At 43.0% G+C, this 19,413-nt stretch overlaps 1 protein-coding gene across 2 annotated transcripts in view; it reads left to right on the top strand.

The window, feature by feature from the left end:
• Positions 1 to 2,344: 2,344 nt before the first annotated feature.
• The window catches only part of LAMB4 (laminin subunit beta 4), a 107,643-nt gene continuing 90,574 nt past the window's right edge, over positions 2,345 to 19,413 (top strand). The window contains exons 1-5 of one of the 2 annotated variants that reach the window (XM_058725390.1): positions 2,345 to 2,480; positions 3,384 to 3,423; positions 9,277 to 9,343; positions 14,223 to 14,380; positions 17,783 to 17,918. In XM_058725390.1, the coding sequence (XP_058581373.1) occupies positions 9,310 to 9,343; positions 14,223 to 14,380; positions 17,783 to 17,918 (328 nt within the window). In that variant the 5' untranslated portion in view covers positions 2,345 to 2,480; positions 3,384 to 3,423; positions 9,277 to 9,309. The remainder of the gene's footprint in view (positions 2,481 to 3,383; positions 3,424 to 9,276; positions 9,344 to 14,222; positions 14,381 to 17,782; positions 17,919 to 19,413) is intronic. The other variant, XM_058725388.1, reaches the window with a different exon arrangement.

The following is a 19,413-nucleotide window of genomic DNA, read 5'->3' as shown; positions in this document are numbered from 1 at the left end:
ACCCACGAACCCGTGAGATCATGACCTGAGCTGAAATCAAGAGTTGGACGTTCAACCAACTGAAGTGACCCTAACAACAATTTAAAATATAGCAATAAATACACAGGATTAAACAACAGATAAGAAACTTTGGTAAAACGCTTCTAAAAGTGCTTAAAGGTCTATAAAATTAATGTTTGAAGAATGTTCAATCTATTCCTTCACTAGTCAATATCGTATAAAGAAACGAATACCAGGGCGCCTGGGTGGCTCAGTCGATTGAGCGTCTGACTTCGGCTCAGCTCGTGGTCTCACGGTTTGTGGGTTTGAGCCCCGCATCGGGCTCTGTGCTGATGGCTCAGAGCCTGGAGCCTGCTTCGGATTCTGGGTCTGCCTCTCTCTCTGCCCCTCCCCGACTCATGCTCTGTCTCTCTCTCAAAGATAAATAATAAACATTTTTTTAAATTAAAAAAAAAAAAAAAAAAAAAAAAAAAACACGTACAGCCTAGCTCTGGCGCAGGCGGTGTGGAAAGCGGCGCTGGGGCCAGGCTGTAAATCCATTTTGTTCCGCCAGCTAAGAAGCTCGGATCCTGTTAAGTGAAAGGGAGCCAGTGTACGTTTGTAAGCAAAGAAGCGACAAGTATAAATCTGTGTTCTCTGGTGACAGTGAGGAAGAAGCAAGGATAAAACTTAGGCCACAGAGACTGCCAGAAATGATGACAGCCCCAACGAAGCCGCTGATGGAAGGCTATAGAAGAAAAAATAAGCGGAGTAAAACAGCTGACTTATCAGCATTTGGAAACTGGGGGAGTTCCTTCATAAAATTATTTGCAGTCTCATCCCGGGAAGAGCGAAGTTAAGAGTCAAACCGAAAATGTAATGTTTTACAGTGTGTTCTATGTTGAGTCACTGAGGTAGACATAACTTTGTTTTGGTCATCCAAACCTGGCCACGAAATATTAAGTTGAATATGGTCTTCCTAAGCAAAATGAAATAGTTCAGTCAGTAGTATTTAGCCTTCTTCCCCCCAGCACCCCCGTCCCCCAGCACCATACTTGAGAAGATCTTAGTAAAACCAGTGGAACGTATGACCTGCTGAATGACAATCCAGGGGGGACTGAACGGTGGGAAACAGGGGCTGTTCCGAATAGACCAGAACAGGAAGGAAGCCCTGGGAGGACTGAGCTTTTAAGTCTTCCCATTGATGACGCTCTGAGATCCAGTCTGAGCCCCACATGTGCCCTCTGAAAGGACATGACGGTGTCCCAGCCCAGCAAAACCAAGGCCTGAGGGAAGTTAATAATACTGCCCTGACCACCAGCCACGTCTATGCTTAGGGGAAAACCATGGGAACTTCCAGGGGAAGCAGCAGCAGACTTCCCTCTTTGTCACTGGACCCCATCAGGTAAGTGTAGGGAGGCCAGGCTCAGAGATTCGGATTTTCTGTCTCAGGGCAATGGGAGAGGGAGAGATTAAGCACAGCTGAGGCTTGGCTTGAACAAAGAGACCCGAGAAAGATGCCATTAACGGAGAAGTTACGAAAATGAGGAAGATGGAAAGGTTTGAATAACAGAAGACGTCGACCGTGAACGGTGAGCGTCATGTTTGAGGTCCTGGCGGTCCATGGTTTCTCTTTGACGAATGGCAATAATATAAATCAGTGAAACACGTTAGTCAATTTTGTCCACATGTTGCATTTCTGGAGGAATAAGCTTACTACTTATATTGAAGGAGACAAAATATTCCACGGACTGTTGCTCGCTCTTTCTCTGTAAGTTTTATCACACATGGATTCTCCTCTCCGGACCACCAGAGTCCTGGGGTCTGAAGGCCAAGTTGGGCAACAGACTATACAAGTTAGTGAATAATAAAAACGTCTGCATTTATCAGCAACTCTCTTCCAGGTTGAGATCTGCTTTGTAAAGCATTATGATTGCAAGTAGTAAGTGAAACGGGCTTGAATATGCCCACAGCTTTCATCTAAAGGAATTTAGAGCTGCTCTCACAGGCAAGCCATTGCTAGAGAGAGTGGGGCAGCTGCCTTTGATTGTCTGAGTGTTTCTCCTTAATTTCACACTGTGGGAGGCGCTAAGGGGAGCCTGGAACTTAGTTACAAATTTGGTAGAAATGTTGCATTTGTTGCTGCTAACCCTGATCCACACAACTCCGGGTCACTGTTTTCAGAATTCTGGCACATCAATGAAAGATATTTGCTGTAAAAGTGAGCTCGTTCCCTCTGTACACAAGGGGTGTGTGTGTGTGTGTGTGTGTGTGTGTGTGCGCGCGCGCATGTGTGTGCGCATGTGAAAGTCAAAACCTAAGGCAAGTAACTTCACGACTCACCTTTTATGGCAGGTTCTAGAATACCTCTCATCTTTTCTTCCCTCCCCACAGGTGCCTCGGGGAAGACGTTTTCTGCTTAAATTGACTCTCACTTTCAGGTGTGCCTTTACACGCCCCGTTTGTTGCCTGGGCCTCTCAACACAGCCTCACAAATCCCGGTAAGTCTCGCCTTCTGTCTCACTGACAACTTGGTGTTTTTTGGGTTTTTTGGATTAAGTGAAGGAATCAGCAAATTCAGAATTTGTTGGGTACATGGGGAGCCAGCATAGAGCATATATCAGAGAGTGATTATCATTACTTTCACATGAACGACAAATAATCAGGTAACGTTTATACAGAAGACATGTATACACAAGACAATATCCAATGGGAAAAAGTGGTGCTTCGTGCACAGTGCAGCCCGTGACTTGAGCTTTTCTGCTCCTTGGAGGAAGCTTCCATGGATGTAATGTTCAGCAGCACAATTTAAATTGTGTATTAGGCGAATACCTGTTTTATCACGGTGCTGTAACTTGTGACAATGGGGGGCAAGTTCCAATTCTATGGAGCCACCCATATCTTCAAAATATACTGTTAATATCTTAGGTATGTATAAATCAGAAGCTTTAAGGGAAAACCTGGGGTCTGCTGGCATGGAAAGAAAGAGCTTTCTCGCTTCGCGTTCTGTGTTCCTCACTGCGATGCAATTTAGGCGACGCAATTTAGGCGACACAGTTGAAATCTCTAATGATTCCTGATGTAACATGGGGGAAAAGAAAGCACGAACTCGATGGATGAGGGAAAGTTACGTGTAAGATTTCCATGAGAACGGTCATGTGTAAATGTGTAAAATAACCCATTCGAAGTGTGCCAGAAAAATAATTAAGGACTGATATCAATATATAGATTATAATGTCCCCCAGTGTTGGAGATTACTGTACAATTTGCAGAAGGAAGGCTACAGGCGGGCTGTTTACCAGACACTGGCTGCACGTGTGGGTCGAGCACCGTGTTGGGAAGCTTGACAGTAAATCTCTCTCATGTCTGCATCTGTTTCCTCCACATTTTGACGACAAAATAAGAAACTCTTTGACAAGATGTCGGCTTGAGCACAGCCTGCAGGTGAGGACAGATGAGGTAATGTTCGTAGTCAGTAAATTAAAATCGATCAGCAGTGCTGGGAAATTAGTTACTGTCAGTTTCACATCCTTGACTGTTGATTGTGATACTGGGTAAGGTTTAAGGCCACTATCCTGTAGCAGCATCTATGAAACAATTAGCAAAATGCAATCACAGCCTTTGTAAGTATATTTTCATGCTCCTTGTCCAAATGAGGGGTGATACTCTGCTTATTCATCCCAATTCCTTTTACAAATGCCACGTAAGCTCACCAATGGGTTTAGCAAGAAAATGTTTTCAGGTAGCCCCTGTGAAGCTTTGCAACATTCAGTCCTGGCACACCAACCAGAAAAGCAGCACTAATTAGATGGCAAGCCTGGTGAAGGAGGGTGTAGAGAAGATGACCGCTGAACCTACACATGTGTTGTGTGTGTAGACGTGGGTTTTACAGTGACTGGGCGATTTCAGAAAGCAGAATTTGTAAATGTCGCCAGACTATGTACTCCAATACCCCTCAAATTTGGGACTTAGATCATCTAAAATGGGAAGCAGAAAACTGGGAGCAAGACCAGAGCCGTGCAACTTATGGAAATGGAATGCGGGGTGACAAGGCCCCGGCTAAGGGCACTGTTGGTAATTCTTCCTTAAGGGGATGGGGCTGCTCTGTGCATTGTAGGAAACTCTTTAGAGCATCCCTGGTCTGCCCACTAGATGTCAGTAGACCCACCTCCTCTACGTGACAGCCACAACTGTCCCCAGACTTGGTGTTCTCTGTGGAGCAAACGAACACTTTGAGAACCATTGCGTGGGTGACAAGTAGGAAAGCTGATACGGGCATTTCCAGTGTAATTACAGGGATCAGCCATAATCCACCTTCACTGAGAAGGAAGGGGATTCTATTTCGGGAGATAGAAGGAATTAACTGGTAACAGGATGCCAAGAACCCACTTGCAAAGTGACATAGGGAAGTAAGAAAATGAAGGATGATTTCAGTCACCCTTTACCACATTTTATTGGACACTTCAGGGAGAATAATTTTAGTAGCCTAAATTAACCAGAATTAATTCACCTCTTCATTGCCCGTGCCTCATGGATTTCAGAGATAGCTGGATCAAAGGATTTGAAACCCCAGTGTTGCCACCACTTGGGTGGAGGAAAGAAAGCTGGGGACTCCAGCTCATTTTCTACCCATCATGCCTCTGTGCCCTATAGAATCCCATATGTGAATGCTTCGGCCCCAGGCCAGCTCTTCTGTCCTGAAAGCTGTAAATCCTTCACAGAATATGATTCAGGATTGGTTCCCTAAGGATCGTTCTAGATCAGTTCTAAATGGAGACAAGGACCGAGAATGGATGAGCTCCCTTAGAGTTTCTTCCAGCTGTGACATGAAGACGAATTTAGAAGTGCGGAGGAATGATTACACCTATAGCCCTATTTATCTCCCAGGTGCCTCCTATCACAATATTTAACTCTTCAGGTTTAAAGACACCCTTAGATTCACACTGGGACTCTGGAAAGCAAAGAAATGTGGAAGTGGGGAAAAAGTCAGGAACTAGAAGCCACAGAATAAGGCTGTGGGGAAAGAAGCAGGAGAAAGATGAGCCCCGGTGAACACCCAGGATTGGGAATTGACATGAGGATTATGAAACCAAGGCCAAAGCAGCCCCAGCAGGGACGGGCCCCTCCAGGGCACAGTCAAGGCCTTCAGGTCAGGACAGATGAGGTGAAGGTGGTGGAAGATCCAGTAATAAAAATCAAGCTACAATATGCTACACATGCATTTAAAGTCAAGGTCAGACAGTGATGTATTTTTTTTTAATTTTTTTTAATGTTTATTTATTTTTGAGACAGAGACACAGCATGAACAGGGGAGGGGCAGAGAGAGAGGGAGACACAGAATCTGAAACAGGCTCCAGGCTCTGAGCTGTCGGCACAGAGCCCGACGCGGGGCTCGAACTCACGGACCGTGAGATCATGACCTGAGCGAAGTCGGACGCTCAACCGACCGAGCCACCCAGGCGCCCCTAAAAAATTTTTAAATGTTTATTTATTTTTGAGACAATGAGAGAGACAGAGTGCAAGCAGCGGAGGGGCAGACAGAGGGAGACACAGAATCCGAAACGGGCTGCAGGCTCTGAGCTGTCAGCACAGAGCCCGCCGCAGGGCTCGAACTCATTAACTGTGAGATCATGACCTGAGCTGAAGTCGGATGCCTAACTGACTGAGCCACTCAGGCGCCCCTATAAGCAAATATTTTTAAAGAGGAGTCATGAAAAAAAAATCTTCCCAGGTGCTTCTAAGGTGCCACCAGGGCTGTGACGGCGCTCAGCCCACAGGAGAATTATCGAGAAGCTCAATGATTGTGTCATTCATGCCTTCACTGAGAAACTGGTGATACTCCTTGAGCTAGTATTAATAAGAGAGTATCAATTATTACTAAAAGAAGTATCTATTCTAGTCTAGTTTGGGTTCCTCTTCTAGTGCTCCTCCTCCTCTTTTTTTAAAAATATTTATTTAGAGAGAGAGAGAGAGAGAGAGGGAGGGTGAGCGTGTGAGTGGGGGACAGGGAGAGAGGGGGAGAGAGAGGATGCCAAGCAGGCTCCATGCTGTCAGCACAGATCCCGACGCAGGGCTCGATCTCATGAACCCCGAGATCATGAGCCGAAATCATGAGCCAAGTTCAAGAGTTGGATGCTTAACCGACTGAGCCACCCAGGCGCACCACCCCACTTCCTTTTTTTCAGGGCAAGTCACTCTTGAACTCGGCCGATGCATGCTGGGAAACTCACTGTCTTGTATCATGATCTTTGCTGTAGCTTGAAGATAATTCTAGGACTGAGAAAATTCCCAGAAGTCTATTTTCATCACAGATATGTGATGAACTGTGATACTAAGAAAGTTTGTCCCCCCGAATGCCCTGAAAAAGGCACTCCTTTCATGCAATCTTTTGTTCTGTGATCAGCATGGTAGTTCTGCCTCTTTCTCTCTACACCTGGGTCCTTAGAATTGTGCAGTCTACATCCCTCCCACCTTCCCCGAAGGAAGGAGATTTTTGCCCATGGTCTGTAGTTGGAAACAGTCTTTCAGTTTGGAATATGCCTTGGGAATGGTCCCCGCTGGAGAGAAACAGGGATGCCTATGATATTGCCAGTGTAACTTCTTCGATTGCCTTCAACCCAGAGGCCAGATCATCTCAAGTCCTGAATTGTAGGTCATTCACATACATCAGAATCTCACTGAATTCGGTCTCTTGGGTTATAGAAAATATTTTCAAACTTTGCTTATATTGCCCATTCTTATTAAAAGAATAACTAAGCTGTTAGTCTTTCTGGGCAACATCAGGCTGGGACAGGCGGTTCATGTTGTCCAAAGTGTAGCCGAGTGAATGACCAAAGCCACATGCTCTGACTGTGGAAAAGGCGACAAGAAAGCGCCACCTAGAAAAAGTGCTCAGGTGACCCGTACAGAATGGACTTTCTGAAGGCTCCATTCTGGATTCTCCTGTGGGTCTTAACAAGGTTCTGTATACAGTCATCAGCCCAAAACTGCAGACTTTTATAAGAGAGAGAAAGAGAGCTCATTTTCAGTTCGAGATGCTGCAGGGGGCCCACTGCTTCTCAGTGAGTCATTTCGTTGTGATGTTAGGCGTCACATTGTAGCCCAGGCTGCATGCGCTAAGAACTTGGATCGCAGAACGAAATTCACCTAAGATCAGGCATTTAAAAAAAAAAAAAAAGACTTCATAAGGAGGATGGTGTTTGAGTTTAGGAGAGTGGCATTCAAGGCAAAGGAAACAGCATGAGAAGAGGGTTCAGAGAGAGGTGATGTGCCAGTGGAGTGCCAGGCACGTCAGATTAGAGGGACTTGGAACGTGAAGGAGGGAGGAAAACACAGGATTCGCTAGGAAAAGCCTCGAAGGATTGAATGGCAAAAATAATTCTCACCTGTAAATACATGGAAAAGCATTTTTGTACTCACTACTATCCAAATAAAAACATTAAAATAATAATGAGGAGGACTGATGAATGGATAAGATGTGGGGGGTGTGTGTGTGTGTATACATACACACACACAACGGACATTACTTGGCCATCAAAAAGAATGGAATCTTGTCATTTGCAACAACGGGGATGGAACTAGAGTGTATTATGCTAAGCAATATAAGTCAGTGAGAGTAAGACAAGTATGATTTCACTCATGTGGAATTTAAGAAACAAAACAGACGAACATAGGGGAAGGGAAGGAAAAATAAGATTAAAAACAAGGAGGCAAATCATGAGAGACTCTTAAATACGAACTAAGGTTGCTGGAGGGGAGGTGGGTGCAGGGATGGGCTATGTGGGTGATGGGCATTAAGGAGGGCACTTGTCAGGATGAACACTGGGTGTTTATATGTAAGTGATGAATCACTGGGTTCTATTCCTGAAATCAATACTACACTATATGATAACTCAAATGAATTTAAATAAATAATAATGATGATGAGATGTAACGTTTTGTTCTTTAAATTGACAAAGCTTTAAAAATTCCTAATACTCAGTGTTGGAAAGGGCTCAAGTCAGCAGCTGTTCTCATAGGCTGCTGGTAAGTGTGTACATTGGGATGAAATTTGCACATGGCAGTAACATCAACAGCTTTACACACACACACACACACACACACACACACACACACACAGTATGCATATATGCATATGTATGTACTCTTTATATGCATGCATATATGTTTGTATACACTCAGACACCCAAACACACACATGCTCTTTGAGCCATTATTTCCACCCCATTTAATTTATCCTGGGGAATAATTAAGGATGTGAAGAAAGAATTAGCAAAATTATTTACTACAGGAAAATATTAAAAACAAAGTACACATCAACCAATAGGGTATTTATTAAATAAATTCTAGTCCCTGCATTCAGATGAAGATAATTTAAGATACTGGTGCAAAAGAGTATTTTACCTTCTTTCCACCCAACCCCTAAGGGGCATATATACTCCTGTCGATATTAGGCTTCCCCACACAGTGACTTGGGGGGCCCTCTATCTAGAAGGAATCTACAAAGGGGACACAAATTTGGCCTGTGGAAGCCCCCATGTGATCCTGATGTCCCTCACTAGGTTGAATACTACTGATGTAAAATTATATTTGTTGGTACAGAGAGATGTCTGGGATGCATTGATTAAAACAAGCATACAGTATGATATCATTTCTGAGAAATACTTTTATGCAAGGGGAACAGTATGGAAGAATGTATACCAAGATACTAACCACTTTTCCCTCGGTGGTAGTCCTACAGATAATATTTCCTTCACTTTGCCTGTCTGATTTTTCTATTTCTTCAATAATGACTACAGACTAATTGCATAATGAAACATTTTTTCTAAATAATAAGAGGACAAAAATCGATTAAAATAAAAATTTGCAGGGGGCACCTAGGTGGCTCAGTTGGTTAAGCACCTGGCACTTGATCTCAGCTCAGGTCTTGATCTCGTGAGTTCGGGCCCCACATTGGGCTCCATGCTGGGGGTGGAACGTACTTAAAAATAAATAAATTAAATAAATACATACATACATACATAAATACATAAATACATGAAGTTAAAATATGCACAGGAAATTATATTTGTTTCACATTATTTCCTACAAACTATTGCATTCTCTGATTTCAAAAAATGGCAAATATTGGTAAAAATGTTATATACCACTCTTATTTTGAAGGAATTGGGGACTATAGATACTTTGTGTCTTCTTACTCAAGAATCATCAGACAAATTTTCAAATCGTTGAAAATCGATGGCAATTATTGATTCTATCAGCGGCTGACTTTCACCTCCCTTTTTTTTTTTTACCTAGAAAAATTGAATTTAATCATTTCCTGACAGAAGGATGCAATTTCCCCTGACCTTTCTTTTACACCTTGGTGAGTATTAGTCGTCAAAATCCATTTTCCGCTTGTATTGAATTGCTCTAAAATATTCAGTAAAAATATTTTAAAACCTATCCACCTCTTTTTTCTGTACTACTATATATTTTCATGGTTTTTGTGCCGTATCATTGTGTCAAGCGACTAGACATGTCAACTCCCACACGTTTACTATCCACACATAGCTGTTTCGATCCTCTTTCGTGGAATATAGTATTATCAGCAGATAATTAAGTAAATTTACTAAAGAAAGTAGACATAGTTTCAGATTCTTAATTTAAAAACATAATGCATTTTAATTTCTTTTTAATTTTTTTTTTATTTTTATTTTTAAGAGGGAGAGAGACACTGAGAGTGTGAGTTGGGGAGGGGCAGAGAGAGAGGGAGACACAGAATCCAAAGCAGGCTCCAGGCTCTAGGCTCTGAGCTGTCAGCACAGAGCCTGACATGCGGCTCGAACCCATAAACCACGAGATCATGAGCTGAGCCGAAGTCGACGCTCAACCGACTGAGCCACCCAGGTGCCCCAATGCATTTTAATTTTTAAGCATAAATCTGTTTTGAATGTAGCACTTGTCCCAGTAACAAGACACAATTGCTTGTGAAGAATTTACAGACAAAATTCCCTCTGACTAAGCAGCGGCTCTTTGCTAAACCCTCCATGCGTCTGCTGTCTTTAATAAGCTGAGAATAATTTACATTAGTCATCGAGAGGATGTTTCCAACAATTACTCTCTTTGATCCTGACTTTTCAATAACCGCCCTGCTTCTGGTTCCTAAGTACTAACTAAATTGCTTAGAATCTTCTCTCCAAAGATTCATGCTGAGTTTCTTCATGGCAGCAAACTTTAAGAATCTCATTTTCTAATTTTGCAATTCCCAAGCCCTGAGGCAATCTCCCCGTTAGATTTGCTGGTGATGGAGGAAAGAAGAATACTTCGAAATAGAAAATGCTCATTTGTTCTCTGCTGAAAATTCTCTGCCACCGAGAGGTGAGCCGCAAGCCAGTGGGAGCAGAGACTGGTGACACATTGTCCCCTAGGACAATGAAGCTTAGATCTGGCCTCAGATGGCCAGAGAAGAGTTGTTGCAATCTATATCTGCCTTGGATGCTCTCTTTGGAACTAAACTAGTGTTCAAAATCAGAAGCAGCTACTGAGAATCGCTGAATCTCCATTAGGATAACTTCCTCACACTTTGCCAAAATTCTAAGCCATTGCACAGTGGCTCAGAGATTCCCTCCTCATTCAGGAGACCCTTCTCTCAGGATGAAAGAGCTTCAAAACTAAATTCACCTGGGCAGAACAAAGTCCTCACTGCAGTAGATCCTGAGTTTCTAAATGTAAACTTACTCTGATCTAGCCCAAATCTCTAGGGTCGCCTATGGTCAAACTACCACATCATGGTTACCATAATATATTACCATATATGGTTAATCCCATATCATCGGTTGAACATTTTCTGGTTTGTAGTTCAACCATAGGCATTTATATGAAAACTGGAGCCTATTGAAACACTTTGTCTTGCATTCTGACTAAGGAAGGTTAGGGAAAAGAATCCTAAAATGTGCATTGGCCCCAGGTTTTGGGAACTGGACACGAAGTACAAACCTTATCTAACATTCATTCTTTGTAAGTTTTCTTGCCCTTAATAAATAATGTGTGTTTGTGCATGTGTGTATATATGTGTGTTTACAGCCTCTAGAACTCTGAAGTGATCTCTAAAGTCTATGAAAACATCTCCTGGGTTTAAGAACATGAGAACGATATGCCAAGTTAGAGATTATATAATAATGGTTATTTCTACAAAATGATCCCTCACTTTACAGAACTTTTGCTGTACCTTTTCTTTAAATGACCAGGTCTCCTAAGTTGGTGTTTACTAAGATCATATCTTCAAGTTGTATGTCGTCTTTGAAGAATGCATTGATTCTCTAAAGACACAAGCATCTTTATTTTCTGAACCAATTCCAACTTGTTGCTGATGTGATAATCTGGCAGTTGAAAACTTCAACCCAGGAAGGGTACTGCTAAGGCTATCTGTGTTCAGGCATGAAGCTTTAACTGCTTAGGTTTCCAGCCACTTTGGGCCAAGTATTTGAGGCCAGAAATTCATATTTGCATTTAGAAAATTACATGAATAATAGTTCAATTTCCCTAAGTCCTGGGATACTTTTGTTTCTGAAAAGTACACATCTGATCAAAACAAGTTAGGCCAAGTCGGGTTATAAAAACATGTTAGATCTCTAAGGCAGCAATTCCAATAAAAGAATTCAGGATGGAACTTGTCTAGAAGAATAAATCCCTGGAAGGGAAGTCTTAGCTAATCCACACATAGCATTAGCAGAGATTTTTATACCTGACTTGTTTTAAAAAGCCTCCGCCTACAGGAGCCCAAACTTCTGATTAGTTATTTATCTTACAGGTCAAGTCTAGGAAATAAAAGGAGATCTGGGTTTGGATTGTTGGGTGAATAAAAGGAAAAATCCATGTTAAGCAACTAGGACCATTTATTATACAATGAAATGAAAGTGTAGATGGAGCTCACTTTCATCACATATCTGTCTTCAAGGAGAAAGCAGAGCTGTCCCTTTGTTCTGGAATGATGGTAATTTTGCAATGAGAGTGAAGACCGAAAATTCCTTGTCCAAACAGGTATTTGGCAACCTGCGTGGAAGGAGACATTACGTATCATATTCTTAGCTGTAGAACTATGATCTGTTAATGCCTGATGATAATCACAAAATGACCAGATGAATAGAATAGTTCATGTGGGGACTGTGCACATAAGAGAAAAAATATTACTTTTCAGTGGCTTATGGTTTTGGAGGGCACGTTGAAGGAAAGAGATCCATTAAATGTGAAAGAAGACCACAAAAAATTCTTAGAGTTTTACCATTGAGAAAGCTGGAGAAAAACAAGCTTCTTCCACAGTTGGGAGTAATTTTCCATCTTCTGCCCATCCCCCTCACTCCTGTCTGCTGGAATCCGCTGTGCTTGGCATAAGTCTTCATGTCTCAAGGGTAAAGTATATAAGAACAGGTAGAGCGGGCTGTGTGTGTGTGTGTGTGATGTTGGTGGGGGATTTACTTGGTTCACCATCTAGAGGCCAATGGGGTAATTTTGAAGGGATAGAGGAATCTTTGGGTTGTTCACTTTTTATTTTGAGATTACCGCAGGTTCTCATGTAGTTGTAGGAAATAATACAGAGAGATTCCCATATACCTTTCACCCAGTTTCCCTGGATGGTAACATCTTGCATGACAATAGTGCAATATCCCAATCAGGAAACTGACATTGTTATAGTCCTTGACCTTCTTCGGATTGCACCAGTTTTACATGCACGTGTGTGTGTGTATTTAATTCTATACAATTTTATTCATGTGGTCATCATCAAAATTAAAATCCTGAACAGCTCCATTACCCTCCAGGAGCCCTACTACTACCCTTTTATATCCGCACCTTCATCCCTACCTCCTAATCCCTGGCAGCCACAAATCTGTTCTCCATTTCTAAAATTTTGTCATTCAAGAAATGGGGTCATGTAGTGTATAACCATTTAAGATTGATTTTTTTCTGGGCTCCTGGGTGGCTCAGTTGGTTAAGCATCTGACTTAAGCTCAAGTCATGATCTTGTGGTCCATGAATTCAAGCCCCGCATCGGGCTCTGTACTTTCAGATTCTGTGTCTCCCTCTCTCTATGTCCCTCCTCTGCTTGCACTCTGTCTCTCTGTGTCTTTGTCTCTCTCCTTCTCTCTCTCTCAAAAATAAATAAAACATTTAAAAAATTTTAAAGATTGGGTTTTTTCCACTCAGTGTAATTCACAAGGTTTTAATTTTGATGAGGTCCAATTTACCAATTTTTCCCTTTTATGGATCATGTTCTTGTTGTCAATCCTGAAATTCTTCACCCCGTCCAAAGTCTCAAAGACTTGCTCCTATGTGTTATAAGAGTTTTATAGCTTTACAGTTTTATATTTTACATTGAAGTCCATGACCCATTTTGTGTTAATATTTGTGTAAGGTGTGAGGTTTCGGTTATGGTTCATTTTTTTTTGTCTATGGATTTCCAGTTACTTGAAAGTAACCTTTCTCCATGAACCTGCCTTTGCACCTCAGAACGAGTTGGGCATATTTGTGTGGGTCTGGGACTCCCGAGGGGGCACGATCTGTTCCGTGGTGAATCTGAACCCAACAATCCAGGTTTTAAAGGAGGTCAATTGAATCTATGTGTTTTAAGAGAAAGTTATTTCCCAAGGATTTCTTAAATTCTCCAGTTGAGTTTGTACTGGTTAGAACAATAGGTAGAAGAGGCCACATTGAGATTTTCTTTCCTCAGGTCTGTGCATTAGTCTTTGTTATTTGCCCTAAGATGACACATAGAGAATTTCTAGTATATGGGGCTATCTTGGATCAGGCTTCCTAGATGCAGAGCCTGATGCATGGGTTTGTGTTATTGAGGGAGGGCTCTGAGCAGTAAGAGACTAAGGAAAGTGGAGACAGGATGTGGTCCCAGCTAGAGTCTGGCTTCAATCCCTCCCCCCCCATCCAAAATGTTCTGAGCATAAATTGCACCACACAGTTGATCCCAGGCTGAGGCAATGGTGCCACAGTCTTTTGAACTGTGTCCCCATCAGTCACTGGCTATGGACTGGCCCAGGTGGGGACGTGAATGCAGAAGGTATCACCTCCCAGGCTGAGAGATTTCCATTAGGCCAAGGGCACCAACAGCATCCACAACTGGATGGTCTTAATGATCAAGAAAACTGGCTTTAAAAATAAATGGGCTATTAACTTCCCAACTTAACCAGTTGCTTCTTTAAGCCTTCTGCTACCCTTAGACTGCCTTCTAAGTAGCTGTGTCTGTTATGTTCAAGGGTTGCTCAGTTTCACGAAAGCCCAAGATAAATGTCACAGGAGTGCCTGTCATCCTACCACTGGCGATCTCCTGGTGGGTCGCAGCGCACAGCTCACGGCTTCTTCTACCTGCGGGCTGGATGGACCCCAGAAATACTGCATCCTCAGCTACCTTGAGGTGGGTTGGTCCTTTGTTTATTTGTTGGGACATTATTGAGTCGATGACATAGATTTTTCCAAGCATGGCGGGGGCCAGCCAGGCAACATAAAAGGAGGACACATCACTCTTTCCTGAATATCAGAGGCACAGGTGATTCAATTCCTAGTCCAAGAAACCTTGATTAATCAGAAAATAGGGAAGATCTGCCACATCTATTTCTTGTTACCTTTAGAATTGGACAGAAGAGCCTCTTTGGTTCCGTCTTCGAAGGGAAGTACTCTAAAATGTACTATTCTACTTAGCCACAGGAGGAACTCGCAGGGAGTGAATTCAATTGACCCAGCAGTGAAGAGGGACGATCCCTCAGGGTCTCAAGGCCGTTATACTGAATGTGGGTTCTCACTGTCCTGCGTTAGGTGGGGGATGGGGGGGGTGTGAACTTTGAATTGATTGCATGCCAGCCTCACAAAACCACTTGGAAATTGTCTTGTCTAAAAACCGTAAGATCCCAGTGTCAACAGATTTGGGGGCCTTTTTTCTTTCCCTTAAAGACCAGTTTTAGAAAAGGATCAGCTGCTTTATAGTTTTTTTCTTCTCCGTGCTCGGGGACCTGAACAAGCATCCAAGGTCATTTGAGTATCATACCTGCTGAAAAGCCCAAGGCAATCACGTCAACCCCTTAAACGAGAGGATGTGCAGGCGGGAAGTTGGACGGAAGCCCGATGTTAGAGGCCCAGGCTTTTCCACGTATTGTTCATTTAAAGCAACTCCTCGAGGTCTCTGGGAAATGCTTTGGATTCTAATTGGTTTCTAGTAAAAGAGGATGATTATAAATAAGTGAAGACAATACCTGAGGGCTTAGCACTGTTCTAAGTTTGGGAAGTACTTGTGTAAGAAAGCAACTTCTCTGTGTGTGCAAGGAAATGACACTGTAGACGTTTTGTTCAACTCTAGGCCAGGTGGGATGTGGCACCCTACAAGTGACTTTCCAATTCCGGGTCCTCTGGACAAAGAAACGTTTCTAAACTCTAATATTAGATACTTTCCAACACTGGCATTGCCCTTCTAGTTCTTAAACCACTGACATTTGCGTACTGTTGTCCCAGCCAACTCATGACCTACTCTGGCAATGATTAGGAGTTAATATTCCTGACTTCACCACCCAAAATAGAAGTAAATCAAACTTCAAGGTTTCTTTTGTCTCAAGAATCCCAGAAATCTTAAACTCCTAGACCTGGGGGAAAAAAATCTCAAGATATCTTCAGGCTGACAAAGTGTTACAGGTAGGGCTGTAAGTCTCAGTCTACTTAAACATTTGCGTGTCATGAAGGAGGACTTGTTTCCCCATGATTATCTAAAAAATTGCTACCAAGCAACACATTCTCCTCGGAAGCTTCAAATCAACATTGACCCGTAGTGTTACCCAAGTTGGGACTTCCACATCTCATCATCACAAACAAGCATCCCCAGTCAGGCTCACCAAAGACTATGCTTCTAAGATATTGACAGTAAAGCGTTTCCCCCAGTAATTTCCATAGTAATACTGGACATCTTTTGAAGGCTTGACACCTTTTGGTGGAATCGTAAAGCTTCTGCTCCTCTTTTAGGGGCAAGTCTGGGGCAAGCCTCCCCATATGCAGAACAGATCTCACTTCCATTGCTCCTTAATTTTGAAAGGGCATTTTTTTTTCGGGTATAAGACTTATGGTGGCCAGTGTTTCTAAAAAGATTATATGGATCTCTTGAAAGTCTGGTCTACTTTGACAGACTCTAGCTGAAATAGTTCTCAAAATCACCATGCATTCATTTGGCAAATTTTATCCAGCCTCTACAATGTGTGAGACACTGTTCTAGGTCAGGAGGATGTGGCCTTATACAAAACAAAGTCCCATGGGGCACCTGGGTGGCTCTGTTGGTTGGACGGCCAACTTCAGCTCCAGTCATGATCTCATAGCTCGTGCGTTTGAGCCCCCCATCGGGCTCTGTACTGACAGCTCAGAGCCTGGAGCCTGCTTCGGATTCTGTGTCTCCCTCTCTCTCTGCCCCTGCCCTGCTCATGCTCTGTCTCTGTCTCTCAAAAATAAATAAACGTTAAGAAAACATTTAAAAAAAACAACAAAGTCCCACCCTCATTGGACTTAAATTCTAATGATGGAGACAGACAATAACCCAACAACTATATAATATAGTCTCAAGTGGTGATAATGGCTTACAAGGTATTATAAAGCAGGGTAAGGCATAGAGAGTGGTAGAGGCCATAAGGAGGTGGTGATATTTTAAGTAGAAGTCTCTCTGAGAGGATGGCCTTTAAACAGAGACCCAGAAGAAGGGAAGGAGCAAGAGATAGGAATATTTGAGGGTTGGAGGAGAGGGAAGCAGAGAATAGCTCGTGTCAAGATGGCAAGGCAATAGAGTTCCCGGTGAACTCAGGGACGAGCAAGGAGTGAGTGTAGCTAGAATTGAGTGAATCAAGGGAAGACTCGTGGAAGGAAAGGCAAAGAGATGGTCCTGGTCAGGTTGTATAGCCCTTGTAAGTAACGATCCGGACGTCAAATCGGTTTGCTGAACACCTACCGGTGCATCTGTTATAGTCAACTTCCAGTATGGAGGATTATAATAAACAGTCCCCACTTCCTGGAAGTTTTGCAAAAATGCTCCTCCGGGGTCCCGCAAGTAGTAGTAGCCAGGAACAACTGTGAAAGCCATTGGAAGTCCTTTGGGAGTCTTTGGGGATTTCCTTGGGGGCTTTAAGTAAGTACAGCCACAAATGGGTGCATTAAACTAGGCAAACTCAAAGGCCACTCTTGGCTGTTGCAACCTTGGAAAGTCCATTCCAAGTAAAGTAATTCCAATTCACTAAGACCTTCCGGTCTGGAAGACAAGAGGGCAGGCCTCTCTGTTACAAGTATAATGAGAATCTTTTACAACATCCACATGGCGGTGATGGAGAGGTTTTGGTCATGGAAATTTTCTACCAAAAACTATGTCTGAGAGAGAAAAAAAAGGATGGTTGCAGATAACCTGGTGGCCGAGTGTTGCATTAGTTTCTTGTCAAATATTTGTTTTTGACTACAGAAAGTAATCCCTACTCGAAGAACATATCCTGATTACTTCTCTACGGTTTAACATAACCTCCAGGTCATCTGCCTCTTGTGCAAGACAAAAATTATTTCCGCATAAGTTTGCATTTTTGCCCCCAATGTACAAATTCATAAAATTTCTAGGTCCTAATTTTTATTTTGTCTGTTATTGTATTTAAGCACCTATTGATGGAAAAATTAATGTCCTGTTATTTCCTCTGCTTTTTATTTTTAGCCAGATTGAAAGACAAATATAGTAAGTACAGCTTGTTTTCAAATTGATATCAACAATAAGTAATTATGGGTCTTTATTTTTTACTGAAATGATGGTCTTTTCCAGGGGGAACAAAAATGTTTCATCTGTGACTCCAGATCTCCCTATGACCCATACACGCGATCCCAGAGCCACACCATTGAGAATGTCATTACAAGTTTTGAACCAGGGAGAGACAAGAAATGGTGGCAAGCTGAAAATGGTATGACCGAGTTCCTTTCCAGATTATCCATTTCTTTACGTTTTTAATCCAATATCTTTCTGTACGATCTTAACAATTTCACAGCAAGGAGTTATACTGGAATGGAAAAGTATCCCCTAGCACTGTTAAAGCCTGTATAAGAACAAACTTTATTTTCATTTCAGGAGAGATTATTTTCCTTCAGAGAAATCCAAGTGTATTTTAAGCACATAACCCTGAAAGCTTCACGCATTAACCCTAATACGAAACACACTCCTGTAAATGGAATTAACACCGCCAGGGGAAATCTGAGAGTTTCCACCCTGTACTTTGTCCCTCGGCAACACATGCAGGAGAGAGGAAAAGAGCATTTCATTTCTTGCTGCAAGCCAAATATTTTCATATAAAAATTGAATTGAAAGGATAGTTGGCTACTGGCTGACGTTCTTTTCTGCCTGGATTTATGCCCTCCTCTGCTCATGAACAATTGTGATTTTGAAACTCGCATCGGCCCTGACCATCCATATTTCCTAGGTGCCCTGATCAGGTCCCAACTGGGGATGCCTCCAAACTCAGGCGTGGGCCTTACGTGCTTGAATGAATGTAGGCTGACTCACCCATGACAGCTCCCCTTCAGCACCAATCTGGAACCCTTACCCCACAAGATGATTCCCTTTGTTGCATCTCTATATGTTGTACCTGGGCTACAATCCCTCTATTCTCTTCAGATGCCTAAACCTATTTCCCTCAGGGGGTCCTAGACCATTAGGGAAGTGTGGGAATTGTCAGAATATATAGGATCATAACATATGAGGCAAGCAGAATATGAGGCTATTTTCCTATGCCTTCCATTGGACAAGCACGATTGGTGTATCTACTAAAATGCCAATTCATGTTGGATCCTAATCCTGAATCTCTAGTTGGGCCCTCCTTAGTGCATGTATGCGATGCCTTTGCAGGAGCCACCTGCCTTCGCTCAGGCCATTTTTGCTTAGCAGCAGTTTTAACCCACATGTCCAGCATTTGCTGCACATAGGCTCACAGGAGCGCCCCTCCACCAAAGCGGATCGCATAAAACAAGGGTTCTCAGCCAAGAACTTTTGAGAGGGGAAAGGCGATCTCCTTTCCAGAAAGGGTGAGGGACCCTTGACCCAGAGCCAGGAATGGGGCTCCCCTCTCAGCGGCGAACCCTCCCAAGTGATGCACCCACAAAAAAAAAATGCCTCCGGTTCATGCAGCCCGGTTACTGACTGCTCTCAGAGCTGCTGTCCAGTATGGGAGGGAGCCCAACGCCACATGCGCTACTGGGCACTTAAAACACGGCTAACCCATGGGGCGCCTGGGTGGCTCAGTCGGTTGAGCGTCTGACTTCAGCTCAGGTCACGATCTCGCGGTCCGTGAGTTCGAGCCCCGCGTCAGGCTCTGGGCTGATGGCTCAGAGCCTGGAGCCTGCTTCCGATTCTGTGTCTCCCTCTCTCTCTGCCCCTCCCCCATTCATGCTCTGTCTCTCTCTGTC

The sequence above is a fragment of the Neofelis nebulosa genome, chromosome 4 (genome assembly GCF_028018385.1).
Source record: "Neofelis nebulosa isolate mNeoNeb1 chromosome 4, mNeoNeb1.pri, whole genome shotgun sequence".
NCBI lineage: Eukaryota > Metazoa > Chordata > Mammalia > Carnivora > Felidae > Neofelis > Neofelis nebulosa.
Note: the sequence above shows the minus strand (reverse complement) of the source record. Positions and strands in the feature narration are given on the sequence as shown.